The sequence below is a fragment of the Gadus morhua genome, chromosome 18 (assembly GCF_902167405.1).
Source record: "Gadus morhua chromosome 18, gadMor3.0, whole genome shotgun sequence".
Classification (NCBI taxonomy): Eukaryota; Metazoa; Chordata; class Actinopteri; order Gadiformes; family Gadidae; genus Gadus; species Gadus morhua.
The window spans coordinates 7319553-7341578 of NC_044065.1; the positions used below are offsets into that span (position 1 = coordinate 7319553).

The 22026-nt window shown below is 43.5% G+C and overlaps 2 protein-coding genes across 3 annotated transcripts; one reads left to right on the forward strand and one right to left on the reverse strand.

The window, feature by feature from the left end:
• Window positions 1–2799: 2799 nt before the first annotated feature.
• LOC115531315 (ubiquitin-conjugating enzyme E2 D4) lies at window positions 2800–9932 on the reverse strand. Of its 2 annotated transcripts, none has more exons than XM_030340501.1 (7): window positions 9849–9932; window positions 6377–6440; window positions 5512–5543; window positions 4846–4923; window positions 3663–3768; window positions 3477–3570; window positions 2800–3169 (listed from the first exon to the last, which is right to left on the reverse strand). In XM_030340501.1, exons 3-7 carry the CDS (start codon window positions 5518–5520, stop codon window positions 3121–3123), a joined length of 336 nt encoding a protein of 111 aa, XP_030196361.1. In that variant the 5' UTR covers window positions 5521–5543; window positions 6377–6440; window positions 9849–9932; the 3' UTR covers window positions 2800–3120. The 2 variants fall into 2 exon arrangements, with proteins under 2 accessions (XP_030196361.1, XP_030196359.1); XM_030340499.1 differs by lacking the exon at window positions 9849–9932 and adding an exon at window positions 7220–7487.
• Window positions 8664–21952, forward strand: ipmkb (inositol polyphosphate multikinase b). Its single transcript, XM_030340497.1, is given in 7 exon segments — window positions 8664–9826; window positions 12210–12295; window positions 13633–13729; window positions 14282–14454; window positions 16872–16953; window positions 17309–17488; window positions 17491–21952. Coding segments are annotated over 7 exon segments (1428 nt in total). The 5' UTR covers window positions 8664–9633; the 3' UTR covers window positions 18108–21952.
• Window positions 21953–22026: the final 74 nt, after the last annotated feature.

Genomic DNA, 22026 nt, shown 5'->3' on the forward strand with positions numbered 1-22026 from the left:
GTCCCCTTTACACCAACCATTACATTACATTACATGGAGATGCAGGTCAAAACCAAGCGTGTCCTATCAAGTGGCCCACTTTCATCAGACTACCCAACTCTTCAGTCATTTGAGTAGTAGTCTGTTTGAGTAGTGGTTCATAGACACTTTCATTGAATTTGATTTGAATTCAATTGAAAGATGCAAGATCAAAATTTGACTGACAGGTCATGACATAAGAAAGGTTTGATGGGTGTTGGCAGGAAATAGGTGTGACATGATCTATAATTCTTGATTTATAAATGGCAATTGTGAAATGACAGATTATCCAAGAGGCTTTGAATAGTCCTACTTTGCAGTGACATGCAGACCAACATTTAAATTAAAATGAGCTGTCACTGAGCTCTAGTGCCTGTAACATGTACTGCAACTCACTTTATTAAATTAAAGCCTACTTCTAATATCTAAAGCAATTATAACAAAGATTGAAACTTAACTTTTGTACAGTATTTGAATACATCGGCTCATTACCATGTGTTACCTTTGCTAACACCCATATCTTAGGAAATGTTTGGTGAAACATACATGATGTAGGCCTACTTATGCTGAATCAAAGTAATAGCGTTTGATCACGTGTATTGAAATACTGGTGTACTTCAATGCTGGAAAAATTAAGGCTCTAAACGGTCTAATTCATGTAATAGGACGGAGACTTAACATTGGGGAAGGGCTGAAAGTGCAGAGAAGCGCATTTCCTCCACGAGAGAATCTTGGTTCCTCTGCTCCGGGAGCGGAGTCTCTGACCATCACCAAAGAAGGTCTGAAGGTCAAATCGTTAGAGGCTCCACGCTAAGGAGTCCTCCCACCAGGACATTGTGTCCATCGCATCGTCTTCTCTCACCCAAAGACCAATGTACAAGTGAACCACTTGGGAGAGAGAACCGTGTGTTTATTTATTAGATGCCTGACAAGAACACCTATTAATATATTTTTCTTGCTTGGCTAAACAAAAACCGGGACAAAAAAAACGCAAAACTTAGAAAACACAGCAAAAAAAATAGTGCTAAATCAAACGGTATTGTTAGGGCTTCAATGGTTTGACGTTCTCGTGTGTTTATTGATCCCCGGGGGAAAAGGGTTGGTTGATGTGTCTGTGTACGGACCGGCTAATGATAGCAGGGCACGCTTCCCTTTTTCCAAAACATCATCAGGCTGATGTTGATAACAAAAGCATACTTCAGATGGTACACAAGGTGGGGTCCATCCGGTGTGTGATGGAGCAGAAACATAATTAAGCAGTTGGTTGCATGTGAACCTCCAGTTCATGTTTCCATGGGACGTAGTAGGAATTAACACCAGGGCGTTTGGCCTTATAAAGTATGCACTCATTGGTGTATAATAAAGTTGTTGTATTTGTCTTACATACATTCAGATCATTTGTAACCGATTCACATCCCCCTGGGATTGCTGAAGCAATATTTGACCAGTTTGACCGTTGCTGTCGAGTTGTGTGTATCAATGTTTAAGCTGCGGTCTGTCCAACATAAACCTTTTTCACAAGAGGCAAATACCAGTGGAGCATATATACAGAGCTTCACAATCTTAATTTTCTGTAATGGGCTACAACTGTGTTGTCCTCTGTGATGAAGGCCTGTTAGAGGTGTAGTCCTTCATCACAGAGATGTCTGATTTCCACACTCTCCTTTTTTAGCACCACAGTTGTGTGTTCATCTCATCCAGACTGAAGCTCATGCTCTCCGGACCCAGCGGCTTTCAGTTCAACATAATCTATCCTGAAATCGAGTTCCCTCCACACTCTGGGTTCACGTTTCACCCCTTCCAACCACCTTTGTTCGGCCTTCCTGATGGTCCCCAATGCGTACTGACGTTTTGGTCTGGACCATACAGTGTAGTATTGATTCTTGCGGTTTGATTGAATTAATAATGTATTTGGTTTAACAAACCCTTACCATACTGGAAAGCGAAATACGTACCAGATGATGATGATGATGATGATGAGACCTTAAATAAAGAATTTAATGGTTGGTTTAATGGTTAGAGTTGAATTTACTTTAGTCTTTATAGTGGACTAGGAAAATTAAAGTGTTGTTTTCTGTCTTATGCAGTATCCATGTAAACATATTTAAGAGCGACTTACTAAATATGTGTCGTATCTTTATCATCAGCAGTCGTTGATGACGGACAGAAAGGACCTGCCACACTAGAAATGTTTCATTCTCTCACTAGCATACAATTCAGGGCACCAACCTAAAGAATGTTACGCAACCAGCTGTATGTTAGTTCATTTGGCTAATTGGGTCAAAGTTGAATCTGCGGTTCTTTAATTTGATCCACTCTAGTTTGTTCTTTAAATAGCATACCTCCCATCAGATTTTACAGTTTAAACTCAAAGCCTGTCTAATGAATAACCCTTCAATTGACCTCAGAGGTTGCAAAAGAAGGGGGTAACATGCGTCTATCAGAATATTTAAAGCCCATATTTTACAGATAAGAAAATTGGTAAAGAAAAAAGGAAGTGAGCTTTTATGAAGACACCACTAATAAGGCAGTAAAAAGGTCTGTTCAACTGCAACTTTTAATTGCCTGAACACCTGCAGCCAAGCCCAATCGTTAGCAAGTGTCCTGGGTAAATCAGGGGAATTAATGAATGAATCCCAGAAAGGAAACTACAGTGACTGTCTAACCCTTCCACTGGGGTGCTTGTGAAGAGGGACAATGGTCAATGTTCTCATCCGCTACCAGAACAAGCCCCCCCAAGGTCGGACAGGGGGTTTCAATACCAAAGAAAAACTTCACAGCATGGGTTCACTGATGCTTTAATACTGTACACAAAACATGATAAACTATTCATAATAGAAGCCCAGACATATTAAGATGCGCGATATAAGAAATGTTATAATGTCATTGCTCCCACCAAGTGGACATCAGGAATGGGTTAATTTAATTAAGGGTCCCTCATTGATGACATACAAAGCTATATTTAAAAACAAAAACGCCAAGTCAGGATATATGGCTGTTAAGTTTCGACGGTGGTACATATTGATGTTTGTTACTTTATTTATACATACTACTTTACAGTGTATTGTGACTTAAAAAAAAATCTGGTTTCATTTTTCTTTTTCACATAATTGCATGCTTGAGGGTCCATTCCTTGGCTAATTTGTTGTATCTGTAAAGGGGGAAAAAAATATGAAATATTAGGGCTGTCAGTGTGTAGCAAATCCATTATAGAATAAATGTAATGTTTTCACTTAAAATAACCCCAGGACTCGCTCTTGTAACGCCTCGTGAACACAACCAGAACAACAGACCCTTCTTGATTGAAAAGCACTTTATGAGGTACAAAAAGTGCTACACTAAGCCTTGTATGCTAGGCTAGCCACAAGCTAGCTAGCATACAAACGTGTATGCGTGTTCAAATGACCGTGGCTGGGCATTGTCAGATTGGAGGTTCCCATGGGGTGCAGAATACTCACTTCTCTTTGTCGTTCTTGTAAATATGGGCTATGTCCGGGACTAAGGGGTCATCTGGGTTGGGGTCACACAGCAACGAACATATGGACAGCAACACTGGAAGAAAAATACGTAAAAATGAACGGTTGATGGAGAACGTGCCAAATGTTCAGTCTGCGTAGGTACGGACGCCCGGACGGCGGCGGTACCTTTGGATACGGTAAGGGCCGGGGACCACTGGGAGCGGAGGATGTCCAGACAGATGCTCCCGTTGCTGTTGATATTTGGGTGATAGATTTTGGTCGTGAACGTAATCTGTAAATAAACACAAAAATTAAACAGTGTTAAGTCACTTTTTGGCGGAGCCAGTTTTTCCACATGTTCTCTGGTGGTGATACACGATACCCGATCCCGGGCGTATAGAGACGATGACGTATGCGTCTGACAGCTGGAGGCCCTTTCCATAGGGACGGACAAATCGCAGGGTTTTAATCAACCGGACAATGATTTGAGTCACGACCAAATCCCGCGCGTCAAGAAGGGATTAGGTGGTACTGTAATCCCCCCCGGTCGGATCCCACCAGAGTTGTTTGGGTACAACTGCGTCCAAAAACAGCCACAGAACGGGATGATAACCCCTCACATCTCCTCAATGATAGGCTGAGACAGACAATGCTGGTGCCATTTATATAGTATATGCATAAAAATCCAAACCTTTCCATATGGATAAATTAAAGACATTACAATGATTACAAAAATTGGTTTACTGGATGCTCCAGCACTGGCCATGAATCAAAATGGCACCCGTAGGGCCCACCCTTCAAAGGTGCCCATTTGTAGAGGTGCATTAGGCATGTGAAAAGCGTTTTTTGTGTGTGTTATTTTAACAAAAACTTCACACGTGACTTTCCTTTGCAAAAAATACCTGACCTGCAACATTCACGGATTAGTCATCCGGATGGTGTATTCAGGTGTCAAGAATCCAGAGAAACTTCATGGTTTAGGCTGTTTTTTTTTTTGCACTCCTGCCTTCTTCCGACTGTGATTGGTTGACACACAGCAGGCTTTCAAGAGCGAATCCCTGTGACCCTGATAAGAGTCAGACGCTAGGATGAAGTACGACGCTAGGCACATAGGGAATGAATGCCATCCCAGAAGCTAGGTTGAGCTCCCACACTAGGCCCATAGGGAATGAACGGCAACGCAGAGGCTAGGTTTAGCTCCGACACTAGGCCCATAGGGAATCAATGGCATCACAGAGGGTAGATTGAGCTCCAACGCCAGTTTGAGCTCTGACGCTAGGCCAATTGGGAATGAATGGCACCGCTGACAGTGGGCTCTGCTGGAGGTTAACTTATCATTGTCATGGAGCTTTAGACATGGAGTGCTCACCTTGGGGGGCTTGAAGGGGTAGTCGGTGGGGAAATGTATGGTGAGGAAGAAGACTCCCCCTTGGTATGGACTGTCATTCTAACATGGACAAGATAACAAGAACAACGGATTTGTTGAAATGCACAATAATGGAATTTTGTTTTTCAAAATGGCACACATCTTAAAATGGAAGCGGTCAAAAAGAGTCGCAGTAACGTCCTTGCGATCAAGGATAATGATCGAAGAATAATCATGCTTGGTAGTAACGCATACACCTTGTGTATAAGGTTATGACAGCCAGATGTGATGATGGCTTTCAGAATGAAACTCTAGCCAAATCCTCCCAACCAAAAACACGACTACTGATGTTTAATAGTATGAAGCATACCAATTCAAAAGTAAGAAATAAAAAGGTTATGACCTAAGCATAGTATAATTTGAAAACAAAGCAAAAAATAACATATTTGCCATATTTCTAACTGGTTCCCTCAATGGTTTCCGAAAATGTCAATTTTTTAAAGAATACAGTTGGTAAACAAAGTTCAGGTGAACCTGAATTGTAACTTTTTACAACCGGTTGGTTTTAATACACAAGTAATACGAGCTATTGTTCAAATTACATCTTAACGTTTGTGGCAAGTTCGCAATTCATCACCATGATGATGGGTAAATAAAACACACACTTACTGGGCCCATTATGGTTGCCTGCCAATGAAACACTAGGTCAGAGAGAGAGAGAGCGAGGGCGAGAGAGAGAGAGAGAGAGAGAATGTAAATCACAAAATCCCCATTATTCATTTTTAGAACTTTTAATAGGTTTATAGGTCATTCTTTGCCTTTTTTGAGGCACCTGACTACCATAGCATGCTTCACCCGTAGATATATCTTTGTAATTTGCCTTGCGGTAATTACAAAATTATGAAAGCTGTTGAAGAGATCCCAGTCAAACAACCTTTTTTTTTTTAAGCAAAATCATCAATTATCATAAAAATGGTATGATGATTCTAAACATATTCAAAGGCATCCCAGAAGCAATTTCTTATGAGAAAAATATGAATTATATGCTTTTACTAAAGAGAGGAGATACAGAAAGATAAAACAAGATGACAACATGTAAGCTAAACTATTTTCTTCATTAAAAGACTTCCACTGTTTCAGATGCCTCCCTCACTGTATGTATGTATGTATGTATGTATGTATGTATGTATGTATGTATGTATGTATGTATGTATGTATGTATGTATGTATGTATGAATGAATGAATGAATGAATGAATGTATGTATGTATGTATGTATGTATGTATACATACATACATACATACATACATACATACATACATACATACATACATACATACATACATACATACATACATACATACATACGTGTATGTATGTATGTATGTATGTATGTATGTATGTATGTATGTATGTATGTATGTATGTATGTATGTATGTATGCATGCATGTATGTATAGATGCATGCACGTTATGTTTATCTGAGACAAGACCTAGTTCAGTAATACAATACAAAGTCTGGAGATGTGCTTACAGTCGTCCGCAGCTAGTCCAGCAGAACACTGTGCCGGAGGATCTTTCTTTAATTCGTCCAGCTCCTTAATATCACACACAACAGAATAAATGAAATAGGGTTATAAAGAAATAAAATGTTAGAAAATATTGAACAGATATTAACTTTTATTAAAAAGCAGGCAACTATTTGACATCTTCTTATCTACGTATGAGGCTGTCGATTTAACATATTATTTTGCAGACCCAGTGACTCATCTTGTCCCTAACTTCAACTCAGATGATTTGCCACAAACTGATAAAACACCCGATGACGGTGGTCTGAAATCATGTAAAACGAGTGAGCATCTTCAATGTACTGAACGCACCGCAGATAGGATCTGGATGGGACGTAATAAGGAGGAAGTCAGGTCAGATAAGAAGCGAAACCAAACAAGAGGCACATTAACAACGCGAACCCAATCCAACCTCCAAGGGTACATATACCGTCCCATGGAGCTGAAGAACACACAAATACATCACAACATACACCGTGATGATGTGTGTGAGTTACATAAAGGCAGACAGAGATAGAAGAAACTGCGACTTGCGTGTGTCAGTGATTACATCACTGATGATCAAGGCTAGGTCCAAACTTTAAATCGTCAGTCGTCATTCCGACCCCACGACACTTTGAGACACGTAACGGGGAAACATGATAACGACCAACACAGGAAACACGATCAAGTAGCCTACAACAAATGTGGTTTCGACTGACGGGGCTGCAACGAAAGGCGTTTAACAACCAAATATGCAAAAGAAATAGCTAATGCAACGGGGACAGTATTTGGAGATGCCTCTGTGGTAGATGTGTAGCAAAACTTACCCTCTTTATTCTTTTCATTGCCATGATGACCGACTTCGACTACCGTGTCGTCGCAGTCTGCCTATCTGTAACTAACTGCACTGGAGAGGGGAATATTTCTGGAAGGCTACCGTAGCAGGGTGTCTATGTGTTCAGCAGGACCCTCCTCGTTTCTACCTTAGCGGTGTATGTTTATCTTTTTAAGAAGACCTTCCTGGTTTCCGCATTCTCCTGTTTACGGTTGAACCCTTAAAACGGGGTGGGGGCAGTGGAAATATAGTTAGAAATAAGGCTGAGAGAGGGTATTGACTTGTAGCGTTATCCCGGTCTACCTCAGCGCATTTTCCGGTCTCTTACTTCCTGCGCGCTGTGTACGCAGGTTAACAGTCCCCTGATCGAGGATAATAAGAACATCTGAAAAAGTAGAGTAACAATTATGACAAAAGCCACAACAACAAGGATAATTATCATGGAGTTTTGACCAAATAGTTGACGAAGCAATATTCGAAATGTTTGACGGAAACGGATATCCATCTCTCAGAAGTCCCGCCCTCTCTCGACATTCGCTGCCAAGCTCACGTAACTGAAAGTCGTCGTCGTCATCGTCGTCCCCCTCTCCATAACGCTCATTTGGAGCATTTCGTTCCAGGCGTTCTGTGATGACACGAGAACGCCAGGGAACGAGGTTATTGTAGGCCTAAACTTAAAGGACCCCTTAGATAACTTAAAAACGATTTACTAAAGGGACTATAGATATATGTCAATGGACGTTTACAGGAAGTATATGCATGTCAAATATGTAATAGGCCTACAGTGATTTTTTTAATCCATCAGGCAACCAATTTACTTTTCCAAGACGGGTCAAATAATCTTTATAATGTTATACTTAGAGTTCTCTCTAGTCAATTATCATCCATCTTTCAGATGGTACACTCGCTTTTATATGTTGAACGTTGAACAGCATAATGCAGGTGTACCAAATGCATAATGCATGTTATACATACATAATAACAATCCTCATACATATTTTTCGGTCAATATGGATGGGTCATTCATATATGTTAAAATAAATGCTATTTTTTTTAATGTTCTATGTTCCTGGCAATTTCAATCTTAATAAAATAATTCTTCAAATAATGTATGCTTGCACAGTCTATGGAAAATAAAGAGAGGAATGACACAATGATGATTACAACAGAATTGCCTCCTGCTGTAAACAACACTATGTTTACTGTTCATTTAGGCAAATTATTATAATAGCTGATCTTTCCAACAGATAATTGCTAAAATGTGTTTCCATTCCTTTTGGGAAAGGGCTGGGAACCAATACAACGAAGAGCCTGATCTGTTATTTCATTTTTTTATGTAGTTTAATTAAACTGCTGAAACATTATTGTATCTACTCCTTATTCGTAACTCTTCTCATAAACTGCTGGGGGAAGAGTGACGTCGATGACGTCGTGTTTTGAACCACGAAGGCCTAGATTAGGTTGTGGGACATGCACATGCTTGTATGATGGAGTCCACTGCATTGGATACGATAAAGATTGAATGGATATTTTTATTTGCATAAAAGTGCAGAGTACATGGACGTGACGTCACGTGATGTATCGAATTAATATTTGCCATAAATGATCGACTTTTACGACAGTGTCGAAACAGCGTTTCGCAAGTGTAGGAGGCTCAGCTCGTTACGTCTACAGCCATTGACCTCCGTTCTGCCAACATGGTATTTTGTGATGGTTTTGAACATGACAACGCACACTTTACATCGTATTTTTAACGCACAGCGCTCGAGGATTAACGGTGCACGACAGACTGATGTCATGAGAGTCGGGAGGAACAGTTGGGAGACTCGGGGACACTCGGGGGGGTTCGGGACTCTCGGTGCCTGATGTGATAATGCTCGAGATAGCCATCGAAACTGGAATAAATAAAGTTGCTTGCGTTTTGGACAGTGATTGGAAGGTAATCTCCCCTGTTTCCACTAATGACTGCCAGGATATCCGTGTCATCAAGCGAGAGCTGGGCAGATCTCCACTGAGTATGAAGGGAGAGGGGTGTTTACGGCTCTTAAAAGCGAGGAAGTGGGATGTGGCTACCGTGTATTTATGCTGCTGTTCAAGATACGAGAATCATTGAATCAGCATTGCTTTGGATGTCCTCCCTCGCCGCTCTCACCGGGGTCGAATCGGTGGGCTCCCCGTCGCTCAACACACACACCGTGGGTCTGTGCTTCGGACCCGGAGGGAACCCATGAAGGCTCCTCGACTGCTGGACGAGAACTTAGACAACTACCTTGTGGTTGATTCTCTTACCTAAAAGCAATATGTGAATCCACAAAGTTCCACAGTTGCAATTTTTTATTTTTTTTATTTTTTGTTGTGTGAAGGCTATATTTTGCATGAACGCCATAAAGCCACCTTTAGGCCAGCATGGATTCGTCTTTATCCCTGGGCAGACTGGAACTAAACTCTAGCCCGACACTTGGGGTAAATCTCAGCCCGCGTCCCTCTTCAGGACACCCGGTGGAGGAGACGGGTCTCCCTCAGGGCCCGTCGCACCTCAGCGGCTGCGTGCCGCTGTCCCATCAGGTGGCGGGTCACAAGTATGGCGTGGACAAAGTAGGTGAGTGAACACACTGACCCACCAGCTCAGATGATCTCTCCAAACCAGAACAGCATCCTCCATGGCACCTGCCATGTCCCTACGCCCTCCTCGCCTGTCGTTTTCACATTGGATCCAGGGCATTCTAATAACTACACAAACTTGTATGATTTGACGTGTTCTTTCTTTTAATGCCATTCATCGACTACTCCCGGAGCCACTACCAATGCAATGATATCATGTGTGACATTGATTGGATGCCGGTACAAAGCTCACCCTGGTCGGTATACACCTGGTCAATCAGTAACTTTTGCTGAGAAGATACATTAACGTTCCACACCTCCACTGTCACACCGAGTTGTCTTTCTGAACAACCGATATCGCACGCACGTTTATGTTCCTATTCCAACACTTGCCCAGTTGGTAGGTTGGTTTAAATTATCCAGTTGTGATGTTGTTATAGTCAGTAAGCACCTGCCTGTTGCTTTCCGTTTCAATTTCTAAATATAGGCGAAAAGCCCTGCATCAATTGAGGAATTGCTGCTCCCTAATGCTGAGGATGAAGTTCTTAGTTCCTGATCAGTAGACCTCACCTGGGAGAGTTCAGAACCCAGTATGGTTGATCAGATGTATCAATAGACGAGCCCAGGACAAGGGAATTCTTATAAATGACTGTCTCTGTACATTATTTACATAGCTCAAGATGCAGTCATGATGTCAGTTGAATTTGTTAAGGAGTAAGATTCAATATAACATTAGAAAAGGTGATGTTTAGGTATTGCCTATACGAAATTGTGAAGTTTTAGAGTTCAAAGTTAAGGATGTGGGAGACGCAAGATTATTCACTGACGGATAAGCAAGCGAGCCGCCGAAACGTCGGACGGATATGCCTCCCTATATGGTCATGGCCTGATGTCACCATCCCAGACCTGATTTGCCTTGAACGCAGATTCTGTTGGAACCGGTTGAAATCTGATTTTCAAAAATACTGATTTGCCAACATTTCACTGGTCCAAAATGAACACCTACCACCAGCCAATAGGGGGTCGAATTTGATAATTTGTTAGGTGAATTAATTCAGGGTTGCATCTTAAAACAAATGCTTGGCTGCTCAACTGTCTCACTCAGCAGCTCAAAAGACTAACAGTATAATAAATGCTTTGTAAATGCAATAGTGTGGAAAGCAACCGTTACCCGGTTGAATTGAACGTGTTTTAATGTCAAAGTCATCTGAACGGTTGCCCTGGTGTGAATACCAGATAGGCTGGCTGCGTACCAGGTTACTGTTTGTGTTGGAGGGTTGGGATCAGTTGAACCAGTGGGTTCAGTCTAACCAGTTGTGGCCAGATGGCTCTCCTCATGAAATACGCCGCGATACCACTGCCCCCGCGAGATTGACCAGTCCGGGCTCACCCTATGTTTGCTCCCCGATCATTAATCCCGATTTATGGGGCCACCTGTAACCCTACTCCTCAAGGTGAACCGCATGCAAGTTGCCAAAGAATGCAAAGAAAGTATTGAAACATGGGTGTGCTATACAATCCCTAATGAGTCGTTCTCTTTTCATCTCACACGCACACACATGCACACAAATTGATAAAAGTCTGTCCAAGTGATAGAGGGAAGAGAAGACAGAGATCTTGTTTCCACGGTGTGGGGAAAGTGTTGCTGGAAACGGGGCATGGATCCACTTTAGCCTGACAGTGGTCGCGGCAATAGGAAGTTCTCTGTGATAATGTTGTGGGCATTATATAACAGCAGAACAGCGTACATTTGTAATCCCTCAGGGCCGTCTCCGTCCTCTACCTCGGCTACTGTCGTCCCAACGACGGCGTCAGGAATATTAAGCTGAAAAGACGATGTATTGTATTGAACGCTGCTATCTGGAGTCCAGTCACACCCCATGGTCGAGCCTAAATTCACACTAAAGGCTTTACCTGTTCGGATTGACTGCAAACCCATTTCGAAGGTCTGCTGTGTTACCGTGTAAAGATTCAGATCGCACAAGCTTGCAGTTTTGTTTTTAAGGTTTATCGATGTGTCACTACCGATGTACCGCACTATGATGTGATGCTCTGGGTGCTAGGACCGATCACGTCTACCTGCACATGTGGGGAAGGAAGGGGAAGTAATCCACAGGCCCATGATGGCTCATGGGCGTTGAGTTGTTGTATTTTGCTTTAAGCATAATGGAATCGTCTCAGCGATGGATTGATTAATGAGATTAATGGCTGTGAGCAATAGGCCGTGGATTTAACACTTCATCGAGTCCTAGATGTCACGTAGGGAATGTGCAGTTAAAGCCATGCTGTGTGTATGCTATCACATGTAAACACGCACGCACATGCGTAGACGTGTCTTTTTAAAATGATTTGCCTAATGTTTATCCCTGTTTTGGCGGCAGGTATTTTACAGCACCCGGATGGAACCGTCCTGAAACAGCTTCAGCCGCCACCAAGGGGTCCACGTGAGATGCAGTTTTACACCAAGGTAATGGAAACAAAGTCTCACAAACACATACACACACACACGCACACATGCACAGCAGGGGTGGGGTTAGGTGGACTCTGTCTACTAGTGATATGCAACGGTTTTATATCACTGTGTGTCACTGTGCATTAATGCATCACAAATTGTTTGATTTATTCGCCTAGCAAACATAATGTATTAACACTCGTGCAAGAACACAGTGGTACACACAAAGAACCAAACTTTATACACGTGTTTATACGTTAAAAACACACCTTTTACACGCCATGTACAGGATCATGCATACCGCCTGTTAAACGACCTGATGGCACATTGCTACACTCGCAGTTCCCCCATAGGATGCACCCGCATGTATGCGTGGCATGCACATTGGCGTTGTACCACACGTCACAGACAACAGGCGGAGCGTTGCTACTGCGTGTTGCTTCAGGGCTTAGCGGGTCGGTCTGCCTCAGCAGCACCCCGGATCTACAGAACAACACACACTTTTCTCTGCTGGCAGCTGGTATTGTATTGGCTGGGAGCGAAAAAAGTGATTTCACCATGCCCCCTTCTTAGACCATAGGCAAGAAAGGATAGTGCAATAATCCACCAGCTTATTTAGTAGTGCAAGTTTCCGCTAGATCGTTTTACTAGGTCAATAATCCAAAAGAGTTTCACAAAATATCAATAATGTCATTAGGGCCGAAAAAAAGTAATCTCTGAAATAAGGATTTATAGCTTCATAAGTTGTAGATGTATAACTTGGCAACGCATGACTATACTATATGTGGTTGCCAATGGAAGACAATCAATGACTTATCATGACTTGCATTATTGCAATGTCCAATAGTTGAATCCTATCGATGCAACTATTTGAACTCCCCTGCTGTCTAAGCCACTGAATTCCATGATTATCCTGAATACTGACTAAGACTAGCAAACCGGTTCAAAGATATTTAGCATAGCTGTGTCACGGTCTAGTTCTTCCTCCCCCAGGTCCTAGGAACTTGTAAGTCGATCTGTACCCTTCATGGTAATTTTGACTTTGCATGCCAACATGCAGGGGTGTTAAAGCGTGGCTTCAGAACAATGTAGGAGAAGCTGCTCCTCTAGTCTTTATTTCTGCTTCTTTTTTTAGCTTTATAGGTCGTCACTGTCCAATCTCCAATTCAGTCTCTGGCAAAGCAAAGTCACTCTATAAAGGAAAAACGCAGAACTGACACTGTGTGTGTGTGTGTGTGTGTGTGTGTGTGTGTGTGTGTGTGTGTGTGTGTGTGTGTGTGTGTGTGTGTGTGTGTGTGTGTGTGTGTGTGTGTGTGTGTGTGTGTGTGTGTGTGTGTGTGTGTGTTCCCCAGGTGTATGCTAAGGATTGCTATGATCCGTGTATGCTGGAGCTCCAGAATCACCTGCCAAAATACTACGGCACCTGCTGCTCCCCAGACAGCCCTAACGGTAACACTGTGTGTTTGTGTGTGTGTTTGATGCGTGTGTCCCATCTAAAGTGTGAAATGTCCCAAAACAAACCAACTTTTAGTCTAGGTTATTTTCTTTGTTGATGGTTGCAATTAGCTTATTCCCAAATCTATAACTATGTGCTAAACACCAATTCCTCTTTCATATGTGTACCATGAAACAACATCTTCACCTAGCTGTGTGGTATTTCCCCTTATACATAATGTTTAGTTTTGTGTCATTTTTTAATGTAGCAAAGCCTCGAAGCTAGGCTAGAAACCCTACGTTCAGTACATCTGTCTGGTTTTCAAGTCATAATGATCTTTGCATTGTCCCTGACTGATGAGGGACAAACACATACAACATCATACAATATGTAAAACAAGCGCTCTCTCTCGCTCTCGCTCTCTTGCCCTCTCTCTCTTGCCCCTCGCTCTCTTGCCCTCTTGCCCTCTCACCCTTTCTCTGTCTCTCTCTCTCTCTTGCCCTCTTTCTCTCTTGCCCTCTTTCTGTCTCTCTCGCCCTCGCCCCCTCTCTCGCTGTGGGATTCAGACCTTTACCTGAAGCTGGAGGACGTGACGCGGCGCTTCACCAAGCCGTGCATCATGGACGTGAAGCTGGGCCAGCAGAGCTATGACCCCTTCGCCTCGCAGGAGAAGAGAGAGATGCAGATCTGGAAGTACCCGCTGATGGAGGACATCGGCTTCCTGCTCCTTGGCATGAGGGTGAGTGGGAAATGTAGTCCCCATCGCCCCGCACATGGAGACATTTGTAGTTCATTAACTTTTGTGATGACACTGTTGGAATCCCATGTTGGATCTGTTTTGTTAACGTGGGCTGAAAAGTACTTGACAGAATGATCGAGCTAATATATGACAACATGATTGCGGAGGAAACAGAGAAACGCAGGCCCCAACAAACTCATTTCCCGACACTGGCCCCTCCAAGATTTTATGCAGATAGCAGCAAGGCGAACATTGTGTGGGATGAGTCAGAAAACCAAGATGGGTGGATCTGAACTCCCTTCTAAACACAGACCCCACTGGCCTTGACTAACAGAGGCCGGTACCGAAGCTGCATTGAGTTTAAACAAGGTTGGCTGCAAAGATGATCATCTTCAGAAAAAGTTCTCCATGACGTCAATTTCAGCCTTGTGGACGGAAATGGTATTGGTAATACCAGCATTTATACCTAAAGCTAATTCGACACATCAATATGGAACAAAGCAGTCAGATCACTTGTGAACCGGACACACATTCTTTCAGATGTCATAAATCACACACGTAATCTGTATTGAAACACCGTTCTGAACCATAAGCAAATTCTCAGAACTGAATGTCACCTAATGTATTGCGACACAATGAAAACACATCCCCAGGTGGGAGATATGGATTTCAGGTAGGTTAATATTTACCTGCGGTGGAGTCATGTGTTCCTCTTCAGCTGAACACTGTGGCCACACAGTACCAAGCATAGCATCCACTTGTTCTTGTTTCATTCCTCAAACACACACACACACACACACACACACACACACACACACACACACACACACACACACACACACCATAAGTCAGGGCCACAACTCGAATAGTTTCGTTATCATTTTGAGTTGTTCTTCATCTGTTTCTAATGGAGTTCTTTAGTGCTTTGAATCGATTTTGACACCAATATGAATGTCATCAGTAAAACACAAAAGAAATTCAAGAACAGGAAGTTGACAAGTTAGGAAACTTGCTTATAGCCACCGCTCTGTAGACCGTGTGATAAATACACTACGGTGTGTTAACGTAAACTATTGTGTGTTACCGTACACTACAGTGTGTTACCATACACTACAGTGTGTTACCGTAAACTAAAATGTGTAACATACACTAAAATGTGTTACCGTACTCTCAAATGTGTTTGTTTCATTCTACGGCCATTTTCTCCGCTCTTGTTGACATTACAATGACCTTTTGTGCAGAGAGCTTGCAGCGATACGTTGAACTAGCCAGCGCACCAGTGTCCTTGGAAAGGGCTGAACATGTTTGTCTTGTATCCAGATCCTTTGTCATGCGGTCATTCAGCTGTGTAAATGGCAGTTTTTGTTGAAACTTTGGTCCACACCCTCTGCCAACATATCGTAAATAAGGGGCTTGGTTCCGCGGTGTCAATCTAGACCCTTGGTGTCTGTGGCTGTTGAGCAACAGGGGCTTGTATTGGTGCTCGATAAACAATGCGCTTCATTCAGGGATTAGTCTTTAACCCGATCCCATAGGGGTTCCAATGATAAAGAAATGATCCACGAGAATTTCTGACGCAAAGTTGAGGTCAAAGTATAAGGATCGTGAAAGGGTGCATTAAATAAGATGTAGATTGTAGTTAAGGAGTTTTACGAGCATAAGGACACGATACACTGTTACTAACAGTGAGCAGTTTTGTTTTATAATTAACCCTCTGGTGAGGTCACACATGGGCGCGTCTGCCCAAATTAATGATAGACAGATTAAGCTACCAGTTTACCTAGTTGACTGAACCAACAGGTAGGCTCAGCTACCCATCATGCATCTGGGTGGCCCTCCCATGTGTGATGTCAAAGAGGTCAAGGTCAATTGTGAAACGGTTGTCGTTCTGACGTCCGGAAAGCTACGAGTGTCAAGTGGATTGGTCGTTGTTAGCCTGTTGTATTTTTGGCCCCCCCCCTAACAAAGCCTTTTTGGATGGAGCTATACACACAACACAAGCATGTGTTGTGTGTTGGATGTAACTCTGCTACAATGTGTTGGTGAAAGTAACTAGTCCTACAGAGGAAGTCACTCTACTAGAGAGGGTTGGATTGAGGTATCTCTCTTACAGGAAGTAATTCTACCAGGGGAAGTAACTCTATTAAGAAGTGATGGTTTGAGGTGTCGCTCCTACAGGAACTAACTCTCCTGGAATGTGTTGGGGGAGTAACCCGACTCGAACTTGTTGGGGGAGTAACTTTACTAGAGCGTGTTGGGGGAGTAACTTCACTAGAACGTGTTGTATTTATGTCCCCAGTAGATGGAGACAATGTTCCAGTCTATGTTTGCTCATGAATGGAAGACGGCGATAATTTATCAGCTGTAGATGTTGTGATTATTATCCCGTTCTTATTTTTCTTTATGTTTTCCGTCAGGTTTACAAGGTGTGCGATGACAGTTTTGAGACGTACGACCAGCACTACGGGAGGGGACTGGTAAAGGACACTGTCAAAGAAGGTACGTACCTGCTGGTCTGACCTGGAGTACGAAAGAGACAGGAAGTCCGTCACTATGAAAGCCAGCCTCACTAACGGCTTTCTGTCATGAGGTCCCACTTGAAGCTACGGTTTTCAATACAATCATAATTCAATATCCATACGAGCCAGGTATGCACGCACCCTTGGACTCCATCAGTTTATCTTTAACTTATTAGAACGCTAAGCTGAACGCACTCCTCTCCATGCGCGTGCACACGGGTGTGTGACCTCAAAGCTCCTCCATCTGAATCCTAATCCTCGACGCTGTGGTACTTCCTTTCTCGTGAGGGACGTATGTTTGCCAACGTGTCCCTTGTGCCCCCCCCCCCCCCCAGGCCTCTCCAAGTTCTTCCACAACGGCGCGGGGCTGCGTCTGGACGCGGTGTCGGCCAGCGTGAGGCGCGTGCGGCGCATCCTGGCCTGGTTCCAGTCCCAGAGGCAGCTGGTCTTCTACGCCAGCTCCCTGCTCTTCGTGTACGAGGGCCACCCTTCCCCCTCCTCCCCCCCCTCCCCCCCCCCACGTTGTCCCCCGTGGCCGCGCCCGGGACGGAGGTGGCGGCGGAGGACCGGGACGTCCGGGACACGGGGGTCTCGACGGGCGGGGGGCGGGACGAGGGGAGGTCGGACTCGGGGGTGCTGAAGGAAATGTCCGAGTACAACAATAACAACATCCAGGGCTGGACTACGGGCTTCAGCCTGGCCCACCAGTACGACAACCAAAGGAAAGCTGCGCAGCATTACCGCCACGCCGGCAAGGCGCATCGCCGCGGCAACCACGGCGGGGGCGGGGGCGGCGGCGTGCCCATGGCCGCCGCCCCCCCCGCCGCTCCCCCGGCCGTGACGGACCCGGCGGGCGGGGACATCCAGCTCCAGCCCAACGGCAACGGGGTGGTCCTGATGCAAGCGGACGCGGAGCGGCGAGCAGCGAGTGATGGAGGTGAGACGGAGGGGGGAGGGGGAGGCGGCGGGGGGAGGAGGGACACGGGGCCGACGGAGGGGAAGGGAGGGGAGGTGGAGGTGAGGATGATAGACTTTGCCCACGTGTTTCCCAGCGACAGCCAGGACCATGGCTACATCTACGGCCTGAAGCACTTGTTGGCCGTGCTGGAGGAGATCCATGACGATGCCTCCTAGGACCCCTCCCTCCCCCCCTTAGATACCCCCTACCTCCCCCCCTCCCCTCTCTCTAACCTTGTATCATCTCCTCTCTGGCCCTTTGGCAGCTGCTCCCACACACCATATGTCATAACTACGCTACTTTAATATTTAGTGTTGGTTCCTCGATCTCTCGCCACAACACTCTCATTCCCCCCCGGCGGACTAGATGTAGTATAGAGTAATAAAAGAACCAGAGTATTCAACTCGCCATCCAATCACCATGGCAACGCAGCGGTCGCCTACGTTGTCGTCGTCGTCGTCGTCACCATCATCTCACGCATTAACTGCCTGGTCGCGTGCATCTGTGTTTGCGGATGTTTTTGTCTCGTGTCTCCCCCCCCCCCTTTGTAAACGGAGTGAAACTCCACCAGAGCCAGTCTCTCCCTTTTTTTTGTTTTTGTGAAACAAACATTGACTTGCACTGTACTGTATGAAGGTTTGTTGTGTCCATGACCACGTCCTTTTAAGGCATTTGTAGTCCCGCCCCCCTTGGAACATAACTGGCAGAACGGTCGAAGGGCTTGTTGTCTCTCGCACACGCTCAGATGTGTTCTGAGGCGCACCCGAGTGAACTCAACTCGGGGGGAGTCCACTGCCGACTCGGTGGAACGATAGGCTAGTTAACCTGTCGGTTTTTATTTCCACCTCCTTTTTGTGGTGTAAAAATGTTGACGTTAAAAAAACAACAACCTGAATCACAATTTCAAAGTTTACAGGCTCGTCTACTTGGCTGAGGGACATGCCTAACCATTAACTCCTTCAACACGATGAGACTAGTTTATATTGAGGTAGTCAAATGGACGTTTTAGTTTATTTTGAGAGAGCATGCTTTAATAAGTCTTACCGGCCCATGCTGTAAAAGCGTTGAGCTTCACATGACCAGTGGAGAAGGGACTGCTGGTCATAGTTTCCATGCATCTCTTTCTCAGTTTCTCTTATTTTATGTTTTAGTTGTTTCAAACGACTACAGGTATCTAACTCAGGTAAAATAATTACTGTAATCAAAATTAATATTGTCAATATCGCGATGTTTAACAACATGATTCTCATCTGATCTGCATATACTATTCCAAACAACATTTTTATAAACAATTTGTGGATTCATTGCGCTTCGTTGAAACCCCTGATCTCGGTTTGATGACCTCATGATTTTTAGTGATGATTCCACTCATGACATGTTCTTTTAGCTATTTAAATGTTTTTTCTTCATTGTTGCTGCCAAATGACCTGTCCTTTCCGAAGACCATGACATTTTTTCATTTTATTCACCCCAATCTCAGACCTTGTTTGATCAATATGATGTGACATTGTCATGTGAAAACCGTTTTAATTCCCTTTTTTTTTAATTTCCTTTTTCATGCAAAAAAAATGAGGCCACTTTCTATTTCATTAGTTATAAGTTACCACTGTTACCTAATTTGATGTAGTTGGAAGAAATAAGAATATAGTATGTCAATCACCCGGTTAAACGCATCCATCGGATATGACAATAGGGGGGAAAAAGGTTTCATTATGGAACCATGTGCTACGGAACCATGTGTTACAGAACCATGTGTTACGGGACCATGGAACGATGATGAGGACTGTATGATTGTTCAGACCAATCTGCTCCGTTGGTAGCCGTTGAGGAACAGAATGCTACAGCGCTGTTTACGTCAAATCAAAGCAAAAGTAGATTATTCACTGCATGCAATGCTATATTAGTAATTTAGTTATTTTGAGCTTAAGCTCAATTATTATTTTGTTTTGATGATCATTAATATTTCCATTGTAGCAGGCTAAAATTGTATATTTGAATCGGGCAATAATAATTAATTTACATTTCTATTTTATTCGTCCCCGCTCATTTTGGCCCGGATAAACTGTCTTGATTTTAACATGTCACTTGTAGCTTGTAATAGATGAGAGGTACATTATATAGAAATCAATATTTGCGAGGTAAATACATATTTAATTGCTTAATTAACTCTGTAACCTGAACTAGAGAATATATGATCTCATATCCTTGTCGATAAAAACTAACTTGATGCATATTGGAAGTGTTCAGAGGAAGCTTTTGGCATCTGTTGAAATGTTTACAAGAGTTTGGTGGGGGAAGAATGACTTTTAATTCTATTTTTTTTTTTTGTACCACTGCCTTATTTCTGTTGCTGTTTTTCCTCAAGTTGTCTTTGATTATAAGTACTGAAATGTAATCATCCTGGCAGCTGTGCTCATATACTCCTCCTGTGTCTCTAGTGGTAAGGCTGTATCGATGCACCCCGGCAGCAACACTATCCAGCATTTTCATTCAGGGCATTGAGTCCCACGAGTCGGCTTAGGATCATTCACCATCGATTCATTTGAGCAAAATGCAATTTTTTTTTTTATGCAAGAAACGTCTGACTGTGTGAAAGCATATGAGGGCTGAGTGTTGTCGGGCAGGTTTTGTTACCAACATATGTGAATCGTGTTTAATCACACGCTCGCGTGTACAACCCCAACCCCTCCCTCAACCCATAATATAATACCTACTTAATACGACAACCTCATCGATTCCTGTTCAGTAAACTGAGCGGATAAAAGGGAAACATGAAATATAATCGATCCCTTACAATATAAACATCAAGCCCAGCCGAATGACTGACCGACAGACGTACAGACCGACTGGCCATAGAGAGAGGGGATCAGCTAGTCCCCTGATATATTGTACATGATGTGTTTATTTTCTTGTCCCCTAACCAAAGGACCCCGGCAGAGGGCCCACCTTAATGGCAAGAGTAATGTATATATGAATGCACCTTTACTCGGACTGGTATCTTACTCGCGTGAGTTAAACCCTAATCATAATACCTGAGAATGAAGAGCCGGGCCGTCAGAGTCTGAGATGCTACTAGTTTTTTTGCACATGTAAGGGACGTGGATGGAGCCACTGGGGGCGTAGAGCGAGGCACCACCAGGCGACGCCGCGGAAGGCAGAAGGCTTCTGAAGCGTTTAGGACCACTGAGGCTGCCAAGGCAAAGACTCTAAAATGACTTGTTTACACCTTTTAACAGAACTTTGAACAAAGTTGGCCTTGCTTTTTAACTAAAACAATTCCATTGCCTAAACAGCTAGTAAAGATAATTGTTTTATATGTATTAGCTGTTTATGTCGTCGGAAAAGAGTATACCTATCGTTTTTAGGGGAGGCTGGAAAGGAATGACTTTGCTCATTTGATTCACAGCGATATTCTGTGAGGCACTAGAGACTAATTAAATAGCCCATGTTAATTCAGTTAACGTCGCTATAAACACATGAATGAAACGGTCCTTTTCCTCTTCTGTAGTCGGGACAAAGTTGGAAGGTGTGGTAATGACGGACCTGTCCTCATAGCTAGTGTAGACGAGACGACTTGATGGAATGCGGCCATCGAGGTTTAGGCTTTTGGATGAACGTCGCATACAAACAGAACTCAATGGAGATGGCTGCATTCAATCCAATCTGACATAGGAACATTTGACTTGTCAAAAGTGTTTTCAACAACTATTAATGCATTGACCCCACATAACACATGTTTCTGTATGTACCTGAACGAATGGTTGCATAGAGATTGTCTCATTGGTTTTGTTTGAGTGAAAATATATTGGTTGGTTGGTAAAGGTGAATGAGATTGATCTGGTGTACCAAGTGAGCGTATGTTTTTAATTCTCATTACATTATGCTATCATTGTAATACAGAGCTGCAGTGATGATTTCAATATTATGGAATAAATGTTTTGAAATATAGGGGAGGTTTCCTTTGCCAGTTATATTGGGGAACAATATGTCTTATATGTCTGTTAATAAATACAATTCCAGACGATGGCTCCTTCAGTCACTTCATATGATCCAGCCTAACCCTGCCATTCATCCATTTATATTAGAAACATATCT

Bases quoted from the DNA above. Each gene is read 5' to 3' on its own strand.
- LOC115531315 (XM_030340499.1), bottom strand. From the start codon at position 7,243: ATGGCAATGAAAAGAATAAAGAGG. The intron at 4,924-5,511 runs GTAAGTGTGTGT...TGTCCATGTTAG, and splicing joins AGGCAACCATAATGGGCCCA to AATGACAGTCCATACCAAGG. The intron at 3,769-4,845 runs GTGAGCACTCCA...GTTTATTTACAG, and splicing joins ACCCCTTCAAGCCCCCCAAG to ATTACGTTCACGACCAAAAT.